The sequence below is a fragment of the Pagrus major genome, chromosome 16 (genome assembly GCF_040436345.1).
Source record: "Pagrus major chromosome 16, Pma_NU_1.0".
Lineage (NCBI taxonomy): Eukaryota > Metazoa > Chordata > Actinopteri > Spariformes > Sparidae > Pagrus > Pagrus major.
In genome coordinates this window covers 14,969,090-14,993,955 of record NC_133230.1, presented here as the reverse complement: position 1 = coordinate 14,993,955, position 24,866 = coordinate 14,969,090, and the positions used below count along the sequence as shown (strand labels likewise).

Genomic DNA, 24,866 nt, shown 5'->3' with positions numbered 1-24,866 from the left:
AATTTTCTATTTCTCTCTTGTCACAACTCTGTGCATATGCTCCAGTTAGGTTTAGTCACAAAAAACACATGGTTAGGGTTAGAAAAACATCATGGTTGGCTTAAAATACTTGTTTTGGTCGCCACAAATACGGTTGGACATGGCACAACCTCCTGTGAATAATATCTTGCTTTGGTCGCCACAAACACAGCTGGAAATGTCCAGAGGTTATCCTTGAAAAAACATGGTTCTTTCACCAAAGACAAGACTGGAGATAGCCCAACTTCACTTTAAAAACACCCAGTTTTGGTCGGCACAAACACAGCTGGAAATGTCCCAAGGTCTCCTCACTCGGGTTTATCACCACAAACACAGCTGGAGATGGCCCAGCTTCCCATGAAAGATATTTGGTTTTGGTCACCCCAAACAGAGTGGGAAATGTCCCCAGGTCTCCTTAAAATCACAATCATCTGTTGTTTGGAGATGGCATGACTTCCTGTGAAACACATCCAATTTTGATTGCCACAAACACAGCTGGAAATTGTCCTAAGTTCTCCTAATGGGACATTATGTATGACAGGTACAAATTTGGATGATCTGTGGTTTGCAGAAACTGCCAACATTATATCCCGGCGACTTGGCTGACTAATGACCCTCAACAGGTCGAAGTCGGTATTGATAAAACATGGATCTATGATCCTCATTAATGATTTTATTTTTCAGCTTCCTTTACACAGCTTGCTCTGATGTGTGAGGCGTCAGACATCTTCCAATCAGTGCGTTAAAAAACAGAAATTTCAATATCGCATTCCTTCACACTGTGCAGGATTCCTTTAAAAGTATGCAGCAACTTCCATCAGAGACAGCACATTCAGAGGATTCATGCTTTGTTCCCCATGCTTACATAACACCATGCACAATTGATTGAGAGATTTGAGATTATTATGCATCCAGAGACAAGTTGCTGCATCCAGTCAACGCTCTGCACCTAGATCATCCGGTAGCAGCTCATAGCTTCTAGGATTTGCTGTTTGCACCATTTTCAATTACATCAGTTTACTTTAAAAAAAAGTGTAAAAACAGGCATAATGATTATAATCATCTTGACCAGCTGTGACACCTCCCTCTCTCTCTCTCTCTCTCTGTGTCTTGCTTTCGAGCTCTCTCACACATGCAATCAAAGCGGAGAGAGATGACAGGGAGGAAGGTGCAAGGAGCGATTCATGCCAGGCATCTTAAGCTTTTTTAGCACAAATGGCCTTTGGCAATCGCAAAGAAGTGTAGACACCTAAGAATGCCAAGCGTAGACTCGGCACGTCTGTAATGTTCTTGGGTGAACAAAGAAGCAGAAAAGAAAGACAAAGCAAACACAAACATTCAAGTCTGCCTCTGGAGACGGAGGAAAGCAAAAAGCTGCCCTGCCTGGCAACAGCACTCATTTTGGCTGGTTTTCATCTAGGCTTGGCCTTTTGACAATAGATGCGATTGAGGCGGTCTTCACAGCCTGCATTTTCTATTTGTCTCAAAGGTCATCCATTTAGAATTTGAAGGTGGGGGTGGAAGGGGTGAAGGGTAGGCTGCTCATCATGGTATAAGCAGGCTGTGATGAATGATCGAAGGGCTGTGTGCAGTGTGTGTGCATGAACACAGGGTTGATGTATTTATCAGGATGCATTTGATTATGTGTGTGTGTGGGATTACATGTGTTCGCGCGCGTTCTATCTTTACACGAACGTTGCCTGTGTGTACGTTGTGTGTGTGGGTGTGTATGTACGCGTGCCTGAACTCTTCTTGGCACTGACGTTCAGCTGCAGCATATGCCTGTGATACTCTCTGTGATACTTAGTTTTGGTCTCAGTGATCTCTTCACGAACTCAAAACTCTTATCCACGCCTGCCACTCCATTGCCTCTCCATGATGACCCCCATCAATTTTCATAATCATCCTTTTACTCTCCTTTGTTATCAACCTTCCATCTCCCCGTCTCTCCAACGCCGCATTCTCATCTCCCTCTTATCTCCTCCTCGTCTCTCCAGAAGATATAGCCTCAATCCAAAGCTGTGCTAAGCCGGCTCAAACTTCAGTCCAATTCTTCTGCATGAATATTTCATTTACATTTTTAAAATCATGATCTTATGGGTGACAGGGTAGCTGTAAACACTGTTGATGGAAAGTAAGCATGGGGATCTGGGCCAATTTGTGAAGTTTTGAAACATGCAAATGGACTACTCTCAAATCAAAGGTACGAAAAGTGGATGTAATTAACAACTTGTTTTATGTTGTAAACAAAAAATCATGCAGTCCCTTTAAAACTGATTATGAGAGTGTGTGTGCTGCATCTGTTTAAAACATTCCCATAAAATACACAAGGTAGTGGGTATTACAATTATACATTAAGGCAATACATACACACTTTAAATTAATAATTTGAATGTATACCAGTAATAATGTTTAGTTTTTGAAGGTCAGTGAATCAATTACTGCTCTTTTAGAAACAGGCTTCTTTGATTCTGCAGTGCTACAAGGGTTACTTCAGGACGAGATGAAGCATTGCTCAGCATTATGTGCAACAAATGTTCGAGGAGATGAGAAAAAGGTTTTTTGTCCATTCAGACTTCAGTGCAAAGTTGTCTCCATCTATGATATTACACAGAGGAGGACTGTCAGACTATTGTTTCTCCCCCCTCCACCCCTGGGAGTGAGCCACATCTCAGATAAATCAATAACACTTCCTGCCTCCGTCTCGTGGTTATATGAAACAGTGCAAGCACAAAATGAATGTATACAATCAATCAAAAAACTTGAGAATTTATTTGAAATCTTCCCCAAATAAAGGTGTCTTACTCCAATATAGGCTTTCGGGGGCTTTTGGGGAGGAAGTTGCGAAAGTACATCCTGAGTTTAAGAGAATGATGAATGCTGTGTTCTCGTCTTTGCTGGGGGACATAATAATGATGAGACACATCAATCTTTATTACCACTCCACCACCCAGTCCAGAACATCCAAGGGCAACAGAATATTGCACTCAGAGAACATTTATCTTCACACACCTGCCCATGGCTTTTAGCTATGAGGAATCAGTTACCTTCTAGATAATCTTCCCTTTGTTATCTCTATGAAAAATGACTAATTCAACTCTATACGGCCAACTTTAAGCCGGGTAATAAGGATTTTATTTATAGTGAGCAGCAGAATGACTCAATTTTATATATAACAGGGGATAATCCTCATTTCAATCAGTCGCAGGCATAATTTAGTGTGATCCCATTGGTGGAATCACGCGTCTGTCAAGCCAGCGCTGCTGTTTGATTGGCTTTGAGTCGTGAGGCCCCGCCCCCGCGTACCTGTCGATCTGTGAGAGGCCGCCAGAGCTCCCGCACGCCCCGCCCACCGCATCCCTCCCGCCCCTTTCCACCGGCGTTCAATCGTGAAGCGAGTTGACTGTTGCAGCTCGGTATGTGGCGCATGAGTGTGCGTTTCGGGATGTAACGACTGCTTTTCGGTGATAGCGATACTGAATTTAGAGATATATATATTTATATATACCCTTTGGACTCATAGGAGAGAATACCTAAGGAGAGCGGACACATAGTCAGGGAGGGGGGGTTTCACGACAGCACGGAGCGGAGGGAGACACGGGAGCGTGGCAGGAGGGACGCTCGAGCAAATCCAACCGACACCGCACGCAGAAATGGCGGAGCACCACGCAGCCAGCGACGGCAAGCACAAAGCGTCCACCAACGCCGGGGGCTCGGTGCACGGGAACAGCAGACCCGGCGCCGCGGGTGGAGGAGGCGGCAAAGTAGGCCTGTCTGGCGGACTGACACAGCCGGCCGGGTGGCAGTCTTTACTCTCCTTCAGCATTCTTTTCCTGGCCTGCCTGGCGGGATTCAGCTCCAGACTTTTCGCGGTGATCCGGTTCGAGAGCATCATCCACGAGTTTGATCCATGGTAAGCTAGCTGACGTGCATCAGGGCAGCTTGAGTTGCTTTTTTTTACAGTGGCAATATATCGAGGTTCAACTCGCTCGAGTGGGTCATTTTTTCCCCCATTTTTTTAAACTGAAGATGACATTTATTGGTGTCACTGTTTTAGAAGTGTTTCACTGTTTTTGAACACAGCTTTAACTGCTCCACTGTTTCTGTCACGTTAGCTCCTCACGTTCAAGATAAAACTGTTTTTTCGACAACACTTTGAATACACAGGGGTCAGCGTCCTGGTGTGTGTGTGTGTGTGTGTGTGTGTGTAGTCCATCAGAGGGACCTTGACATTTAATCGTGACACGCAGCTACCTGGTCCACTGCTATAATGTGGATTTAGTTAGCATTTTCCCAACAATAACTCTAAATATTAGCTTTGATGAGCTGCAACGAGGAGGCTTCGCTTGCAGGTACAACTTGGGGAGGGAAACGTGTGAATAAGCGTCAGGAAGTGGTGCACGATTTCCCGTGAGCTGAGCGTGTGGTTGTGTTTCATTGAAATCTCAATTCAGCAGAAGCAGATGAAGTTGAGATTGTTTCCTGTACGGGGATGATCGCTGCAGCAGTGATCGATATGATTGATTGAGGCTGTAACAGAGTTTACCACAACTTCCTGTTATTGTTTTTTTTAAATAAATGCTTCATGCATCCTAAATGCATACTGGACCTGGCAGGTGGTCATCAGAAGAGCAGACTGCTTTATAACCCGGAAGCCAACTGATCCGGTGCGGTGTGTCCGTCATCACAATGCAGGATTATTAAGTGTCACATGGGTCCATGAGTGTCCGCCTGGTTGCAATGCACTGTCATTGCCTCACTGCTCTTCTTAACGCTCAACGAGACAGCACGACGGATGCATTCATTTATTAATTTTCAAGGACAGGTGCTCCATCTTGTTCAGGGTGACACCCGCCTCTTCAATTACGTTGATAACTTGATTGTATTGTACAGCCAAGGGCCAAGGCTTAGGGCAGTGGGAAGTTCAACATGGTTCAGAAATGCTTGATCCTGCTCTGACTGGAATTTGCACAAGGGACTGACCTTTTTAGTAATGAGTAGTACCAAGTGGCACACATGCATTAGAAGCTGCATTCTTTCTATACAGCTTTCATAAATCCGATTAACGTCCTGGGTGGTCGCACAGTTGCTATAAAAGATTTTATGTGGATTGAGATAAAAAAAACCACTTACAGCAAGGTGACCATGGTAAACTGGTAAAGACATACAGTCTTATATTGGTGTCCCGATTTATTTAGAATTTTCTAAGCTTGAACAACTTAAATGTGTGTAAATACTACAGTTTTCAAACTAACAACAACAAGGAGCTGAAGTTACCATCATTTCTATGGGTGTCATGATTCTCCAAATCCACGATGCGATTTTACTTTTGATTTTAAGGTCACTATTTGTTATATGTTCGACTCAAATTTTTTTAGCACTGCCAGCTATACTGTGACTTTGACCTTCATGCCCTGACGACTGTCATTTGCATTTTTTAGGCGGTGCACTTGAACGCACCCTGAAGTCCCTGTTGGCACACATATCCTTTGCAGTCTCAAAGCATGTAGATTTGAGAGTTTAACAAGCGCACCTGGATGCACCATGAAGTGTCTAGATGGCAGAGGAGAGAAGAATAGATAAATCTTTGAAGATAAACGTCACCAGAACATGGCAGAGACTCTCATTTTGTGTATTAAATGACTTCGTCGATACTGCATCAGATTTTGATTGCCGAAACTGAAGGCTTGTTTTGATTTGAAATAGAAATCGTGACACTTCTAATTATTTAATTATCCTTTATTTATGCAGGCAGACCTCATGATTCATGATTACTTATTTAAGATTCTTTGATTGTTTTTCACAAAGCAAAGATGTGTGTCCTACCAATCTGAAAGGTTAAAGTTCCTCTATGTTTTAGTAAAATTTAAGTTTTAGGAATACTTTGATGATGATCATGATAATATTGTGAATCACAGTGTTATGTGTTAGTTGGACAGGATAATTGTGAAATGAAATTTTCGTATCCTCCCATGCAAAGTTGATATATTAACTGTGGTTTTCGGTTGCACTTCACGGTGAAAGTGAGAAATAGAATGTAAAGTGGTATCAGTTTCCACCGTTACTGAGTGAAAACTGCAAGCTCTTCTTTTGGCAACATGTCACAGAAAGGAAAGCAAAGGCACCCTTTGATATTCAAAAGTTTAAAAGCCCTCGCAGCTAGGAGTAGTCTGCATCTGTTGTTCTCAAAAAAATTTCTCTTGGACCCCGAAAACAAAGACACGCTTGGATGAAACCTTCTGTTGCAGGCTTGAATGTGCAAATTTGTGAGTTTAGCTACAAAGTAATGCTGTTTTTGCAGATGATCATCATTTCATACGGACAATGCCTTTTATCAAAAGAGATTTAACCCAGAAATATATCTGTAGAAGACTCTATAAATCTTGCAACACCACTCCTTTCTCCAGGCATCTTTTGACCCCATGTGTAATCCTGATCAGCCTGCTGAGAACCATTGCCCTACATATATACAATCGTTAACACTCTTGGGAATTCTTCAGTGTGTATGGCAGCCATAATCACACTAGAGCTATTGTATAGATCAACACATAAACCTGACCCCAGCGAGTACTGATTTTTATTTTATTTTTTGCCAAGAATATTAAATGGGACATTATTTAAAGATTTATTCTGTTGACCCTTAGAAACGAGATCTGACTGCATCACAAAAGCATGTTTGTATTTTAATGTTGCATCACGCATTGCAACCTCTTCACCTTTTTTGACGGTGAGGAATCAAATTGTGCATTTTTACAACTGCAGGATGGTGATTGTTGCCATCCCTCCCAGACACACATGATTAGTGCTGTTGTCGTCTGAATGCTTGGATGCTGTTATTGATTTTTTTTTTTCTCCCTCTGCAAAGAGCTTCAAATTATCTGCATCTAACCATTACGTTAAACGAGCTGGCAATTTGAAGAATCAAGATTGGATTTACAGGCTCCAAATGTCAGGCTTATTCTGCAGTATGCAAACAGCACATGCTGTACTGATTTGTAGGCGAGTCCCTGATATGACTTGCCTGTAATCTGGCTGTGCTCATTTTGCTCTCCTAATATTTGTTGATTATCCAAAGACCGTGGGGTGCCTTCGTTGGCATTTAAGTGAGATTTTTTTTTTCTTCTCCATTCATGAAAGTAATTAACTTCTTAAGTTGTGTCTCGACTTAAAAATGCATTTTTACTGACTTTTACCATCTCCAAATTAATGCTCAATCTTTTTTTAATTGGCAGAGTCACGGCATAATGTCTGCTGAAAATATTGTTGTGACTGCCTACTAGACTTCACCATGTGGAGGTCTAACTCCTCAACCCTGCTGGTGCAGATATCTCTTCTTTTTTTTTTTTTTTTTACGCACCAGCACTCGCTAGGCTGCTACTGTTGCTCCTCAGAGGAGAAAGATTTGTTCCTGCTCCCGGAGTTGACTTTCAGACAAAAGCTCTGTCCAGTTTATTGAGTTTGTGGGAGAAAAATGTAGCTAGACTGAAAGGTGTATGGTGTGTGCGGGATGGGGAGCTTTTCCTTGGAAGATTTGCAACCACAGTTGTGTCAGGAAATAGAGTCCATTCTGACGGTAGAGTGAGGTGAGAGGAACGTCTGTGTCAGGCAAATAACAAGGTGGATACTCCGGTAGTGTATAGTTGCACACACGCACGCACGCACACACACACACTAAGACTCTTACTCTCCCTTCAACTGGTATCAGAACTGCTGCTGCTTCGCATGACTGGAGCTCTGTTCAAGGCCTAGATGGATCTTCACAAAGTTCCATAGCCTTCAGCAGCTAAATCCTCTAAAGCTGTGTGAATCAATTTGTCGTTTTGAATTGCACCAAAATGTGCATGCTATGGTAAGTTGAAAGAATTTTAGTTTTTGCTCCTTCGCATAATTTTGAATTGAATACTTTGGGTTTTTAACCGTTGGTCACATAACTAATGAAAGTTGCACAATGGCTGACCCAAAAGCTTATACTGTCGCCATGGTAATCAACGTCCAAATCAGTGTTTCGAAGGAAAGGGGCGTTGCGGCGGCTGTAGACTGATAAAGAGAGCGAAAAACGGAGCTCCTCTGAGGCATTGAAGTAGTCTCAAAGCGAGATTTCTGCTCTACATGCACAAATGTGGTTCCACCAGCACGGGGCTGTGATAAGCCCGACCCTCCGCACTTGCACACTCGTTCACTCACCAAGTTCACGTTTGAGACTTTGGATTCTCTTTTCTCTTATTAGACTTATAATTGCCATGTTATGTGAAGTATTTGAGTAAGTAATGACCGTAACATTGATAGCTTGTGCTGTTTGCACACACACACCCCCTCTCCATCTCGAAGCTTTGAATATTCTCCAGTTATCATAACTTAAGCTTCAAAGCCCCAAAAATGGTATTCAACCCTGCGGGCCCTGGTACACCAAGCCAAAGGTTGGCCGTTGGCTAATGTCGGGGCTATCGGTGAGCCGCTATGGCCCTAGTTTGTCCCGCAGCATTACCACTGGATGCTTATTTGCAGATTGAGCATGTAGGATCGGCGACGATTACCTCAACTAGGGATCAATACCAGTGCTGCTTTATCAGAAATTTTAAAATCTGTACATCTCACTGCATGAAACATGGAGTCTTGAAGTTTTTTTGGATAGGTTGAAAAGGTAATGTGCAGGTTAAGGTGAGAGTCGTAGGCATTGTCGTATTATTGCCATCTGCTCCTGTAGTGTTTCTTTACCATCTGTGTGCACACTCACTGCAGCAGCTTTACTGGGTTAAGAGAAGATTTTCAGGCCAAGAGTCAATTGGAAAACTGCCCAACGTGCTCTAAAACTATCCGCACCTTATTCCTGCACTGTCTCTCAGTTGATTCTTTTTTGCCTGCATGCTCTCTTTCACCAGCCTTTCCTCTTGTATTTGGTTGCAGCAGATTAGATTTTTTCTTGGGAAAACACAAAGCTAAAAAACTATAACAAGCGCTTTCAACCGCTCTCTCAATATCCTAATTATCTGAGTTGGAAACCTACAGAACTGGCAGCTCTGCACACCACAATAGATGGAAAGTGATATGGAAGCTCAGACCTTTTTGGAGAAGTGACATAACGTCTTGCTAGACGCAAAGAAATTATCCAGTGTTATTCACCTGCTTAATTCCAAAACGAGAGAAGTGTGATTTTAACACCTGAAATGTCAGTAGTTTCACAGATTCCTTGTATAATCATCTACTTTCTCAAACAACACTTTGCTATGAGCTAACACCTCAGAAAGTGTTTCCGACCCCTTTTGAAAATAAAGTCGTTGATGCTGAAAGTTAAGTGCTGTGAAAACGAAAACTCCCCACAATTGATGTTACCACCTCAGCTTTTTTTTTTTTTTTTTAAAGACAGCAAAATTAATGGGTGTAGCAGTTTTTGTGTGTGTACTCTCTTCTCCACTTTTTTCTTCCTCTTGTCTTTTTTCACACACACATAAAAAAAGAAAAAACATGACGTCTAGCTCAAAGTAGATTAGGCCATCCCAGGAGCAGCTGCTGGCACAGCAACACGTTAGCTGGTGCAGTAGTGTGGGAAAATGGAGAATAAGTCGTGATTGATCTTCCTACCAGACTCTTGGCTGGAGCTGTGATCCCTGGCTAAACCCCCGACTGACTGTCCAACGGCTTATGAAATATTCAGCATTGAGACGGTGCCAGTTACCTGCAGCAGAAAAAGTTTTTGTGATTGCCCATCCTCGGCCATTATAGGTGGGTTCCTGAGATGTATGTTATTCTGTTTAATAGATTGGAGACTAACTTATTAGCCATTTCACAGCATACCTCAGCTCCTGTCTCCTCCCTGGTCTTACAGAACACTTGCAGGACACGAGAAAGCTAACACTCTCCTTGCAGAAGTATTTGCTGCTTTCTTCACAGTCAGGAGACTCGATGTCAAGCCCCTGATGATTAAGTGCTATTTCTCAGGCCGAGCCTCCCAGCAGGCTAGTGTCAGGAAAAGCACAGGGGGAAGTCTGTGAATCCGAGGTGTGCTCCATGTGTGTGCGAGACGGGGAGCGACAGATCTGTTCCAAGGAACCTGGGGGCAAGTGTAGATGAGCTGTGATGAGAAGGAGCATCAGGGATGGGGACACCAATGGCTAGCACAATGAAAGGAATACAAACAGCCGGATTTCATGCCAGATTTAGTTGTTTGTTTTTTGATTTGCATTAGAGCTGCAACTAATGATTTGGGCCCATAAACCAAAGTTAGCAATAACAAGAGGTGTTTGCTTTTAGCCTGTAGCCCACCATTGAGTTAAGGTTTTGGTCCTCTAAATGGCAGCCCTGGTCTAGACTGATTAATTAATTATTCTTCAAAAATGTCAGAAAATAGTGACGAAACCCAGTTTCTCCAAGTCAAAGGTTGTGTCTTTTAAATGTCTTGTTTTGTTCATCCAAAACCCATAGATATTTAGGGTAATATGATATAAAACATAAAAAAAGCAGGACATTTTTGCACAACATTACTTTAATGATCAACCGATTATCCAAACAGTTTATCTGTTGATAGATTACTTGTTGCAGCTGTAGTTGGCATTAAATTAACGATAAAGGCCTATTTCTAACAATACTTAAGTTTGGCAATTATACAGCAAGAACATTTCTATGTCACTTGACTGCGTAGTTGAATCTCCTCCTTCTGTCTACATACCCTCTAAAGGTTACCCTCTTGGCTGTGGATAATGTGCATTCAGCTTTTTTGCAGGCTATTCCAGGATGCTGTTCAGGACACTAACAACAGGGCGGTACATATTATAAAGGTGAAAGGCACCGCTCGTTTCATTCACACTGAATTGTGGTAGCTGATGCCCCAGTTTTTAGCCCACAATTTGCCTGTCAGCCAATTTGGCCGGGCCATTCTGAACGCGTTTGCAAGATTGCCACCTAACAAGAGGTGCTTGTCAGCAGCCCGGAGGCCACACGAGTCGCAGATGTCTTGATGGAGGATAATGGCACTGAGATGTAGCCCAATTTGTTAGCGTGATGAATTGCCTCTGCTGGTGCTATTCAGAGCAATATTTGTGTTTGTGTGCTCACCCACACCTTATAAGCTTCACAGAGTGTTTAGAGCCGGTTTTAGTGTTTCTTTAATTTTACATCTAATTACGTGGGGGTGGGGGAGGGTCAGCATAGCCCACTGCTTGCATAAGCAAGTACAGTACAATGCAGCCAATTGCCATTATTCATTACAAATTACCTTGAGCGGGTCCTCTGCCCTACCTTTCTGAACCGCAGTCTTCCCACTAGTTTTGGCAGTCGTTCACTAATGAGATTTTAAGAGCATTGTTCTCTGACAGCTTCGAGCACTGTGTTCTAACTCTTGGCTCTTTTATTGAAGGGTAAACAGTGGGTATCTTGTACTCTTATAACTTTAAGACATGGCAACAATACAAGCAGCTGATTACACCCAAATGTGGTGCTTACATCTTCACATAAAAGACGTAGATGGCAGTGTTTGCTGTACTGCAGTGGGTCTCCACAGTTTAATTAAGTTACAGTTAAATTTACATTACTTCAGGACATTGCTCCATAACAAATATATTCTATAAATAGTCTCTTCAGTTAGAAAAATATAAATGAAAATTCAGCAACTCAAACAGTTGAAATTATACAACAAATTTTTTGTAGTGGTTATTATCTGTTTCCAAAATACTGTTTCCTAATAGTTTGAATGCTGTCATAGAAAAGCACAGAATTGAAAGTGTGAACCAACATGACCTGGCAGTGAAAAAAGGAGTTCTTTGGTTGTGTGGGAACATTTTGACAGGGATGATAATGCAGGTTTCTGTGATTTCTTCACATTAACGTGTTGTGACAGCTCTGATGTTTGATTGAAGGACAGTTTGCAAGAACCCTTGAAACACATGTAGTGTGGGTAGTCTCCTGCAGCTGCTGGTGGCTGGAATGTAACACTGTTATTTGCACAGGATTGAACTAAAGTATTGACGCTGTGTTTTTATTCATTCAGCAAGTGTTTGGCTTTGAAAATGTTTGAACATGAAGGTTGGACCGACACTGATGAAAGATGTTATTGTGAGGACAGAAAAGATCTGACACAGGTATTACGTAAGTCATTTGTTGATCTAGTTGTTAGAAGGTTGTATTTCAAAGTGTTCTTTAGCAAGACCGTTTCACAAAGATCACATCGGTATTATTGCACTGATCTACTTGTATTGTGCAGACTGAGTATGTCTACATATAAATGTCCAGATAGCATTGTGCCTAATACTCTATATCCTCTGCTGGAACTGATCTTGGAGTGGGCCAACTTGGGTTGCAAAACTAAATTTATCCACTGTGAGGCTTGAACAAACAATGGTGAAACATGTGACTTGAATTACAACGTAGTTTTGATAGAGTTGGACTCTGATGTTCTGATGTGCTACCGCGACACACGTCTGATGTTATAGCGTGATCGTTAATGATTAGTTTTCAACAAGCTGCTCATGACTCTGTGTGTGTGTGTGTGTGTGTGTGTGTGTGTGTGTGTGTGTCTTTACTTTGACGTATGCGTGTGTGTGTACATGTGGGTTAGTAGAGAGAGAGAGAGAGAGAGAATCACCTGCTGGTCCTTGATAGAAACGTGGCATATTGTATGCTTACAAGGTGGCAAAGGTAACACTTGGCTCCACAGAGTGGAGAGGCTCAAATCAGCTCGTGGTGAGCACAAAGAAAAGCAAGCAACAAGCACAATGTTTAACAGTGTAAAACTAGGAGCAAAAAGGACTCGGCGGTCCACAAACTCACAATGTAGCTTAAAAGCATACAATACATGCTAATTTCTAGTATCTGCCCAGACACTAAATAAGCCTCATATATGATCGCACTGGTGGCGGTTAGCTTGTTTCCGTCCGCCTCTTCAATCCAGCTCATTTCCTTGGCGTAGATGAATGGCGTTCTGTGACTGGGGCTGACTGTGTCTGTTCTCAGCGTTATAGTAGATGGAACAGGGGAGTCGACGTGGGTGAAGAAAACGGGGCCACGCAGGCCGCTTTCTGAGGGGATGTCCTCACTTCTGCAGGGATTAGAGGCTGGGTTGCACAGCGCTCATCTGGATCCGGAACATGTTGCATGTTAGGCTTTGGTCTACATGCAGGCCGCTCTATTATTAGAACCATTTTGTTAGGTCCCAACACCACTGTGTTCTCATCTACAGAAAAAGCTAAAGGAAACTCTGGACAAACTTGCGTGCACACAAACAAACACACACACACACACACACACACACACACTCTCATATCAATGTGTGTCACACAGACTGGAGATGCGTGGTTGATGCAGCTTTTGTCAAGCTGTTTGTTCTGCGTTGTCATGTGTGCTTTGACGTGATTGTTCTTCCATGACCACCCAGCATGCAGAACCTATCCGTCCGGGGTAAAAACAGAGCGACGTGTCCGCTTAACAAATGAACGGCTGAAATTGACGGCACTAATTTTTTGGAACGCTTCTGCAAATGCATTCTCTTGTGTGTTTTCCTATAGCGTTCTGTGCATCAGGAGTAGAAGTGTGTGACTGGTCAGCATTCTGTCTTTATGCTTTGAGCTTCGCCAGCACCACGGCATACAACCGTTCACTCCTCCATCTCACTGACCTCAGACATATTGGACACGTTATATATGGTTCTCCGAGTGTAGTCTTAGATCTTGGAAAAGGCGTTGCAAAGTCATTCTTGGCACGAGAATAGCTGTCAAGACTAAGTGGTGAAAGACCAACAGGTGTAGAAGGTGCAAGTGCAGCCTCTACCCTAAAGTCGGCTTTATTCTGAGGGGAAGCCATACTTGCACGAGAAAACACAATATCTGCTTGTTTGAAAGTCTTGTGGCTCTGTGTGGTTACTGTAGATCTTTGTTGGTCAGACAATTCTTGAATATTGGCACAGCCTTCCTGTTTTGCCTTTCTCTTTGACATCTGCTTTGAAGTGGTCCTTGATGCTTTCTGGATGGTGTGGGGTGGAAGTGGGGCCGAGGGGAACAGAGAGAAGATCTGTGCTTATCATACATCCCCATCCTCTTACTGACAGGAGTCAGCATGCAGCTCTGTGGGCGAGCGCACCTGCATACTGAAAGGACAAAGGAGTGAGAGAAACGCTGGTAGGATGGTAGGAGGCGGAGAGGGAGAAATTAATGCCTGCCAGGCATTCAATCTGAGGGAGGTTTTGGTGGTGGAGCCAAAGAGATTTCATTGTTCCAAACACTGCTTCATCAGTTTGTTTGTGAGTGCATGTTCATGTGTAATGTCTTTGCGTTATGCTTTTATGCGGGGAGGATAGGGTTGATTTATTATTTTGTCTGCATCGGCCGCAGGTTAAATTGAAAGTCTTCTGTAGCTGATAGAATACTTACAGCAGAGCCCATTTAATACGATCAGCTGCTTAAAGCATCTCAAAAGCATTACTGAATAGTTAAAATAGCTCAACTCAGCTTATTCTGGAGTAGTTTTTCTCCTTCTGATATAATCCCTCCAGCAGTTTGCAGAAACTCCCCAGGAATTCACTGTTTAGAATCAGCAGGTAGATGGCTAAGAGCCGCTTAATCAAATAAATCCCAAAGAAGAGGTTATTATGAAGGTCAAGTAATAACTGTGGTGCTTGCTATCGCTATTGCGTACTATTGCTTGGTGCAATCATTTAGTCATTTGGGTTCTGTACTTGGCGAGCTGATTATCTGTTATATGAAATTGCCACTGCATGTTTCACATTGAGATCTGCCTGCTTAATTCTGCGTGTGTTGATATGCCCGTTGGCCGGATCCCTTGTTAGATGATTGGCTAGCACTCAGTTTGGCACCTCTTAAATGCCTTGTATTCTCCTGTTGTTTAAGCTCTGTTATGTCTTCATTGGGTGTCGTTCCTTGTTTCAAGATAAGATTTCTGGAAGCTTCTAGCATATTTTGGTCTCTATGAGTGTGAATCAGTTGTTAATTTTTCAAATTGTTGTTTGATGAGATTATTGCAGTTCAAAACAGCCTCTTTAGTGGTTTTATATCTATGCAAATAAACTAAACCAATAACTATAGATAATCTCAGATATGAGGATGTTGCATTTCTTGGAATGATTACATAGCTTCTAGGACTTGGATGATTTGCTTATCTCCAGATTCAATAATATCATGATACTTTGGTGCCAATTCCATATGTAGTGTGATTCTGCAAGTATTGCAAGTGGATATTACAATTTATTGTAATTTTTGGTTGCTTTTAAACTGTCCTTTCAGCCCCAAATAATGAAGTGGTCCATGTAGCTGTTACAGGAATAAGTGTTATAAGAATAATAAATTAAATGGGAAATAAAAAATATATATACTGTATGCATGCTGCCCTCTCCTGGCATGCCATGCCTCCACTGTATTGGCTGTATTTGTAAACTCCTTGGGAATTTTGAGTGAGTTTTGACCCTTTCAGGTTTCCGCACCTGGTAGGTGTGGTGATGTGTTGAGGCTGCAGAGTAGCTGATTTGAGCAGAGCAAGTATGAGCACGTTCGATTTTATATCAAGCTTGTGAAGTAAAATTGATTTTTTTGGAAAGACACTGTTATCGCAGTCGCAATGCTAATTTCCGTTAGTGTGTTACTAATAATTTGATTATGTGTTAGCTTGAAGCTAAAGCACTAAGCACTAGTTATATAAAATCGGCTAGGTAATCAAATAATTGCTTCAGGAACTATAAAAAGCATCCAGACACATTAGTGGATCAGTTTTTTCCCTGCCTCTAATAACTTCTGCGTCTTCTCCCACCTCTTTGTAGGTGCCACAGTAAATCATCCACACTATCCTCTCGTTACAATATTGATAAATACTAGTGGAACTTTAGTCCCTTCAGTTTTATGTGTACACGTTGTCCTGTGGGATTACATTAGTTTTCTTCTACACCAATAGAGAAGTGTTAGGAATTAAAAATACTCTGCTGCTCTTGCCCTTGACCAGAGCACTGGCCTCAGAACTTTAGTTGGTCCCTGAGGGCCCATGCAGTAGCTTCCCATAGCTCTTGAAAATTGGGATCTATCAAAGATGTATGAAATACTTTTTTAAGAGGAGCGGATTCGATTGGGGCTACAACTGATAAATATTTTTTATTATTCATTAATCATTAGGTTTATAAAAAAGTCATAAAACTTAAATTGTCCATCACGATCTCCCAGAACCCAGGAGACATGTTGGGATGTCTCTTTTTGTCTGATCAACAGTCAAAAAGTGAAAGCTATTCAGCTGACTATCACATAAGACTAAAAAACCCAGCAAGTATTCCCATTTAAAAGGCTAAAACTTGTCAATTTTTGCTTGAGATGTTAGGCTCCCATGCAATTCAAAGTAATTTGCAACAAGAGGATAATGTTTATTACAGTTTCCAATAACTCTGTCGTCTTGTGGAAGAGACAGATGTTCCTACTGTCATAGAAAGTAAAGACAAAAATGGAATGAAAACATAAAAGAGCTGCTGATTACTTTTGTGTTATTTTTTTACTCATTTTTGTGGCAATGCGGTTTTTACATGATTGACACCTGTTTTTATTATATTCAGAACAAACAATCCTGATTATTTCCTTGATTTCCTAAGTGTTTCTGGTTTTGTTTTGGAAATGATTATTGGTAAGTATAACGTTACTCTGCCCATTGTATGTCTGCCAAGGGGCATCTCTCTATTATGGCATCACCCGGCCTCTTGTTTTCGCTGTGCAGATGTGTCTATTGTTCAGCTGTTGTTTGTTTTCATTCTCATCGGCCCATTGAGAGCGGATGACTTTATTGTCACAGCCTAGCCTCTGGCAAGCCCACCTGGTGTGACATTACGAAGCATTGTGGTCCGAGGCCGCAGCTTTGTTTCAGGTCGCCAGAGCAGCCGAGTGCCAGGCAAGGACACAACTGCTCAGGGTTGCTTTCTTATTATTGTAGGGCACAGATGAATGAGGAGCAGTTGAGGGGAGGAGTAGGTGGAAGAGGGCTCTGGGCAGAGGAAGAGAAATGACAGATGAACGAATGGAGTGGTGTCAAGCGGGACAGAATGACAGCTGGAATAGGTTGTCAATCTTTGACTGGCCGAGAAAGACGAGCCTGTCAGGCGGCTGTCATATCATCTGGGTTATCAAGTAGAGCAGCTAGCAGGTAGTCTGGGTGAGCCACACCAGCTATGAAACAAAGTGGAGCAAATGAGTGAGTTTAAAGTTTAAAGTTAAAGTTTGAAATGGCCTCATGTCTGTATCTTTAAAGTAAAAATGCCACCACATATAGCCAATCATTTTACCAAACACAGAGGTCTTGTAATAATATTAGTCTTTTGCAAATCAGCATGTCAGGGATTTGGGGTTGTATTTCTGTCTGAACATCTGTTCTGTTGTCAGAGAACTGAACAAGTAAGAAATTTGATCATAGCTCATAATGTTGTACAGCAGCCAACAGCTCTGCTGCGATATCAACTTAATTGACATTTAAAAGTGATGATAGAGAAGGTCAGGAGCTGCAAAAGTCTATCAAGTACAGCCACAAAACATCTTTTACTCGATCTAAATGAGCTGAAAATGTGTATTTTTGCTTGTAACACATGCAGAAAGTGGGCAAAATAACTCTAAACTATATTAATAAAGTTGGTGTTACACGGGACCTTGACATTATATTCAGGAAATGTCAGTTAATACGAGTACAACACAGACACCGCTTATCCCAATGCGCACACAGCACAAACACAAAATATGGGTGGTTTTAAGTTAAATGAGGGCTACTGGTAATACTAGTACTGTGCAAATGGAGCTTGACACCACAGTGGACATTTGTAAAACATATTGCATGCAAATTAGTGCAGTAATGCAAACCTTATTGTTTTACTATAATATTTGACAAAAGTCACTTTTGTGGCATGTAGATTCTTAAAACACAAACCAATTAAAAGCCATTATTTTACAGATAAATACAACATTTGAACATTTAAATTATCAGCACTTTTTACCCATGTATTTGATTTGGCAAAGCTTTCCATTCCATTGTCCCAGTATGCCGATATTAACTGTATTAATGAAAATGTTCTCTCTGTTAGATACCTCTTTTTTTGCTGACCTCTAAAACAGATGACAGTCCTGGATCCCTGCATGGCAAAGGTGAAATTTCTGCTGAACAGGAAAATGGGAGGGATATGGAGACTGAAATTAATCACCTGCAACATATTAATCAAGAAAGTTAAAAGCCCCTAAAAATCCATTATAGATGTTTAATATCCAATGTGGGAGGTTTAACCCCTTCAGTGACAGAACTATGGAGGTGTTTGTGTAAGCTTTAGACTTTTGTCTTGAGCCCGGGGCAGTTATATGGAAAGGAACATTTTGATTTGTCAAATTGTGACAACTTTGACTTTAGACGTCCTCATTCATTCATGAAAAAAACCCACACAGACACCTGTAGGATACTAAGGTTGCTTTTATATCAGCCCAAACCTGTGAGGTATGAGTCATTATTTAAACACCTGTCTTCCACTACCATCTCCTTGCCAGCAGTCAGAGTGACAGAAGGCACAATGTAATGTGAGTGCTCGCCGAGAGCACAGGTTTCCCTGGTGGAAACTGTGGGCATTGTTGGCATGCAGCTAACCTGCTGCTATAAAAAGTCTAAGAAGTGCTTTGAGAATAGCATGACTCATTATGGCTCCCGGCAACCTACAGCTGGCACTGATGCACTTGCAGACCATTAGATAAACGTTTGTTTCGGGCTTAAGACATCTCTGATGTAATAAACTCTTTCAAATTCTATTGAAAGATGATAGGCTTATCACAGAGTGTTTTCCAACCCTATTCTGATTATGCTAAATATATATCAGCTCTATAAATGGTGGTTAAAAAAATTAGATATGAAGGTTTGTGAAACGCCTTCTCTCAAGCCATGTGCAAAAAAAACAAACTCAAAAAGCTATCCTCTTGTATCAGTGGCCACACCTGAAAGCCCTTCAAGTAGTTTCTACAATGTGTTGTCGGCCGCGTCTGAAGACAAAATTGTTTTATAGCTTTTCCGAAGTGGGGTTTAAAAGCCTGCCATTGTAGAAAAGGACGAGCTGAAATAATCGCTCAGAAGTAGATAACTGCCTTCGCTTTTCAACAATCTGTTCTTGCAGACAGTCACGGTGTTCCACAGTTGTTTGTACGTATGGGATGTGAGTAAAGTAGATGGGCGAGGAATTTAAAAAACAAAACAAACAAAAAAAGACAGCTTGAGAGAGACTTTAAAATTCTGTTTTCGTTCTCTCCTATGCACACCTGGCTAATGAGTGTGTGAAGATTTTCAGATACAGACCTGTCGATTCCAGCTTCTGAGGAGTGTCAAGGTGTTGTGTCAACAATCACTTGTGCCTCATTTCCAAGAAAATACTTTGGGTGGAGAACCCTTTTAACCCAGATGTAGGTTGTGATTAATGTACCTAAACTCTTGATTTGTTTTGCATTTCCACTGCAGACTGTACTCTTTAGTAGTACTATGTTATCGGTCAGGCTTTTGGCGTAACTGCTTTTTCAGCAGTTGGGAAACAACAGGGGTGACTGGTCTTGACTAGGGATGCTCCGATCAGGGTTTTTTGCCCCCGATACGAGTCCGAGTCCTTTGATTTTTGAGTATCTGCCGATACCGAGTCCCGATCCGATACTCTTATAATACATTTAAAAAATTAAAAAGATCGAAGAAAACTATCCAAGGTGTCCCTTATTTTTTATTATATTTTACCACCCCTCGATATCCCAAATTTACATATCTGACAGTTTGCAACTGCATCATTCTCGTCACTCACTTTAAAATACTTCCACACAGCAGACATGGTGCGCCACAACTCGCCACTCCGCTTCAAAACAAACTGGCGTGCTGGTCTTCTGCGCATGCGCATGTCGTAAACGGTGGTAGTAAATACTCATTTTATTTTTTTTATTTTGAATCACCAATAGCCCATATATCAACAATCTAATACAAATAATGACTAAATAAATATATATAAAACCGATCTCTGATCGGGTCGTAACGTCCGAGTCCCGATCGAGTCTTCAGTGGCGTGATCGGCCCCGATTTCCGAGTCACGTGATCGGATCGGTACAACCCTAGTCTTGACTCTTTAGTATCTGCTGTAATTAACTAACCATCTCTCTCTCTGTTTTTGTCTCTCTCTCTCTCTTTTGCTCAGCAACACATTTTATCATGCAGCGTACACACATTTTGTTTACTTTCTTCTTGGTATGTGGTTGTTTATTACAACAAGCAAACAAGCTTTGCTCGCCAGACAATAGACTGCTGAAACAAACAGACTGTGGTTGTTCTGATTAACCAATTGGTGGTCTGCAGTGTTTTAACTTCACCTTTTTAGCATCGGATCAGTGTGCTCGGTACATAAACAGAAGGGAAAGGAAAAAACGGGACCATATGGAGTGGTTCTTTTGATACCACCAGCAACTTTTGATAATCAAAACGCAAAAATATCCTTTCTATTGTGTTATGAAATAAATTGAACTGAACCAGGCTGCTTGGTGAAAACACAGCTTTTGTTTGGAGCAGTACTGACCCCTTTACCATATTACATTTATTTCCTGATCAAAGATCAAAGAGTTATGGCTCCCAAAGAAAAAAGAATGTACATACAACTTGGTTTTTCAACAATGTACTGTATGATCTTGTTCTTTTTGAGTGTATACATTTATATATCAGCCTTAAATGTCTCCACATTCCTCATGTGATGCATGCATTTGTGCATGTGTGATCCTTTCATGGCTAAACTATCATATTTGAAGCAGTATTTTGCTTAATCATAATTTAAATTTCTTATATATGCAACAAGATGAGATCAGTGTATAATGTTCCTCTGATTCGACTTGCAGTCTCATCTTACAGCATTTCAGCCTGCAGAGACACAACTCTGGCTGCTCACTTTGCCTTTTATGATGCTTCTCCTGATCTAGCCAAGTCTTCAGAACAGATTTGCTGAAATTAATAAATAAAATGATTCCCCCCCCCAGCCAACTCTTCAATTTAATGTGTCCTTGAGACATGTAGCAGCACAGGAGAAGAAGAGCTTTTCCTTCCAAATGCTAATCATTGTCCCGAGTGCCACATTCCCTCTTGTCTGCTGTGGTCCTTCTACATTTCCCAACCACAGGATGGAATAACCCATGTGATTTTGAGGCTTAGTCTTTTCCTTCCACTAAAATCCCTCAAACTTGCTGCCTTCCACTGATATCCCGGAAACTTGCGGTTGTCCTTAGAAGCTCCCAGTAACATTGTTCACAGGTTTGTCAAGCTGATTTTGCTTGGTGGAGGAGATGTAAGGCAACCATTCTTGGAGTCTTGAGTCAAAGCAGCCGTTTGGCAGTCTAATTCAGTACTAGTCGCTGAGTCAGCCTCCATATGGCTGTTGTGGTGATGCCAAAATAGCTCTCTCCCATTCCTCAGAACTTTCCTATTCTTGTCAGGAGAAAACATAAAGGAGCAGTTTCTCTTTATGTTGTGTATGTCCTACAGTTTGGAGAGGGACAGCAAACATGCACATGGTTTTGTTCATGGTACAATTGGTGGCTGCCCAGATGGATGTGTTAATGAGTTTATCACCATGCACATCATATGTTTTGTACTGCGTGTGGATGGTATACACAAACATGGGCAAATGACAGAAGTGAGATTCCTTCCCATATTGTCAATTTATACGCCCATTGGTCAAGCACAAATTTCGTTTCGTTTGTTTGGTTCGTATCATTAGTTGCGTAATGTAAGAGGTCTTCCTGTTACTTTCCTGCGGAGTCCTGTGTCTTGAAATTGGGGTGATGTACTGGCTGGATCAGGATGGAGAAACCATAGCCTGGCTTCAGCTTAGTTGACCACCGTGGATGCAAGGACACTACTGCCACATCCTTGTAAAATTGAATGTCTCTATAATCCTAAGGTCTGAGGCTGCACTGAACTAGTTTCATGAAGAGCATTTCGACATGTCCAGCTTGGGTGCGGTGTTTTTAGTAGTTCCTCCCTACTATTCCATTCTACCTTGGCTGTGCTTCAGTGAGATAGCTGAAGGGCTCCTGTAGCATGAAATATGAGATGATGGATGCTTTTTCGAGAGTACTCCATTAGAGTGTATATCTTGTAAAGTAACTTCTGGCTTCTTGGAAATTCCCCAGTGTCCATTAAAAAATATAGCCGTAGGTAATTACCTGGAGTGGTCTTGACCCTTGACTAAACTCCTCAGTCTAATAATGCCACTGCTTGGTATGCCACTGCTTAGTATAATAAATTCTGAACTGTGTGGAAATGTTTTAGTTACAGATCTTCAAATCGGGATGTTATTTATGCACTTATTTTACTTTTATCCTCCTGTTGATGTTCTTTTTGTGACAAGTACTGCCTTCCCGCTTTCCCCTCCCTGGTCCTTTGCATTTGACACTAAAATCAAAGACTGTGAAGTGAATGTAGGCCTGTGATGGTGTCATCTTCTCTCCCAGAGTTTTTCATCTCAACCTGTGACCTACAAAGCATGTTTTCATTTTAAGCAGATACCCTAGTTAGTGAGATCAAGGAGGATATTTCCGACACTTAAGGAAAGAATCTACCTCTGATGATGCCACCTCTCCATTAAAAATGCTCCCAAAGCTTCATTGGAATATATGGAGGAGATCATTAGGCACTTGATATGATTTCACTCAGGAGAGATGAGTGACCTCAGACTCTGACATTTCCCTTGCAATATAGCTCCAGCAATTTGGCAATTACCACGGTCATTAGAATTCCATTTACCATGACAGCTCATCTTGACCTTGAAACATACTTTTCCAATCCAAGTGGCAAACTGACAGAGGTACTCTTTTCTTTTCACCCTCAGTTTCTTATTTGCCAGTGTTCTTGGTTTCTTTTATGTGTCTCTGCTCTCTTCCCATGAGCACGTCTCTGGAACTTAGCAAGCAAGCCTTGTTCTCAAACTGTGATCTAACTCCCATCTGCTCCTCCTAACTACCCAGAGTTTCATTTCAAAGCAAGATGAACTTGTAGAGGCACTTGATTGCTCCGTCACCTGTCATCTCAGTTGCTTCAAAAGCCACATAAACCTAGACCCCATCAGTGATAAATTACACTGTATTAAACCTCGGTGTATTGTAACAAGCACGGTTACATTTAGGTTTTAGTGCATTTCTTCCTGAGTTTGATTGCATGCTAACCTCAGTGTGCCAGTGAGATTCTGAGGGAATATTATTTTAGGCAAATCATTTCTTTTGGTAATGCTCTTACTGTTGCCATCTGGCACATCATGTGATGTGAATTCCCGTGGGAAATGGCTGCCAGAATTCATCTATTCTCCTCTTTATTAGTGGGTTTCATACTACTTGACGGAAAACAGGACTGCTTTCAAAAAGCTTTTTTGGCATTTTGTAATGTCGATTTTGTATTGGAGAGAAATAATTAATTTTGTTTTGGGCTATTTTAGTGGATGCTTTCAAGCATTTTCCACTTTTATGTTGAACTAACATGCTTGGTTCATTAATTGAATAGTAGAAAGCAGAAAATTACAGGTCAGCTAATTTGATTATCAAATAAAAGTGCCAAACATTACCATTTTCCAGCCTCTCAATAATGATAACCTTCAGCTTTACTTTGACTAAATGTCCATAAGACAATGCAAAATGGATCACAACACAGTTTACAGTAATATTAGTACATAGATCTTGATGACAAACATCAGGCATATTGAGTTGGCTGGTATCTATAAGTAAGTACAATTTGGTGCAGATTTGCAGTCTCGCAGAATAAAATATGTTTTATTGTTGACCTAAAGGGGACTGTTGGCCTTGGTGGGGATATGCGTTCTACTGAATGCCATTTTAGTTTAGGCACATGGACATCTTTTTTTCAATTATTTCAATTTTAATTAAATTTAACTAAATGTTTCCAGTCATAGTCCTTGATGTTTGACAATGTAACACATAGCTTACTTTGGTACTGGTGCACAGAGGTGCATTATGGTGAGGTCATGGTTTGGGCCAGTAGGTAGCCATTAGCCAGATGTTCTTCCATTGACTGGCTTCCTCAGAGAATATGTTTAGGGATGGTTGGTTCAACCCAATTAACATTTTATTCAGGCTGGGACAACTCATTCTGCTGCAGTCCAGCTGAGGTGTTAATAAGTTCATTTCATCCAGAGTAAGAGTAAATGAGCCTAATCACCAGAGCTGTTCCGGCATGTTGCTGAAGGTAGTGTTTAACTGTGATTTGACCTTTTTACCGTGTTTCCTAACATGCTAGGATTATTGATCAAACGTGGACAGTACTTTAATCTTAAAACAAAGATACGTCTCTCCTTGACTTAATAGGGGACACTTTGAAACTGGCACAAAGCATGTCTCTTCTAGAGGTGCTGGCTATACTGCTGCGACATTAGTCTTGCTGTCTGCATCAGCATCATTCACTTGCAGAGGGAAATCAGAGGGATGATTCTCCCTTCTGCATTTCTGGGCTGCAGTTCAATCAGGAGTCGGGCTGAGAGAGTCATCTGTTTCTTTCCCTTTCTCCATCACCCCCTCTCTTCATCACACACACACACAGACAGACAGACACACACACACCCTCCCTACCTGCAGTCGCTGCAGCTAGAGCTGGCATAATGTCATTATGATACTCCCAGTGAAGGCTGGGCCATATTTGATGGCGCCCGCCAGACAAAAGCCGAATTTAGCTGCGAACGAACAGCAGTCCCATCTCTCAGGCTTCCTGTAATAGGGTGCTGGGTCTGTTTCCCCCTCTGGCTGGGATTTGGAGATTTGCTACTCAGACAAGAGCGCGTGAGGAAGCCCTTGCTCTCATTCACCACTGCAAATCTATCGAGTGCAGAGTTTCATCCAGGATGAGCTCAT

The 24,866-nt window shown here is 41.7% G+C and overlaps 1 protein-coding gene across 3 annotated transcripts in view; it reads left to right on the top strand.

Moving 5' to 3' along the window:
- The first annotated feature begins 3,414 nt into the window (after positions 1-3,414).
- Positions 3,415-24,866, top strand: part of LOC141010154 (dolichyl-diphosphooligosaccharide--protein glycosyltransferase subunit STT3B) — an 88,003-nt gene continuing 66,551 nt past the window's right edge. For 2 of the 3 annotated variants that reach the window (XR_012180179.1, XM_073483020.1), the window contains exon 1: positions 3,437-3,931. Coding sequence is in view for 2 of the 3 variants with exons in the window: in XM_073483020.1 (XP_073339121.1) it covers positions 3,672-3,931 (260 nt within the window). In the remaining variant the exon portion in view is untranslated. Of the gene's footprint in view, positions 3,932-24,866 lie in introns of all 3 variants that reach the window. The other variant, XM_073483019.1, reaches the window with a different exon arrangement.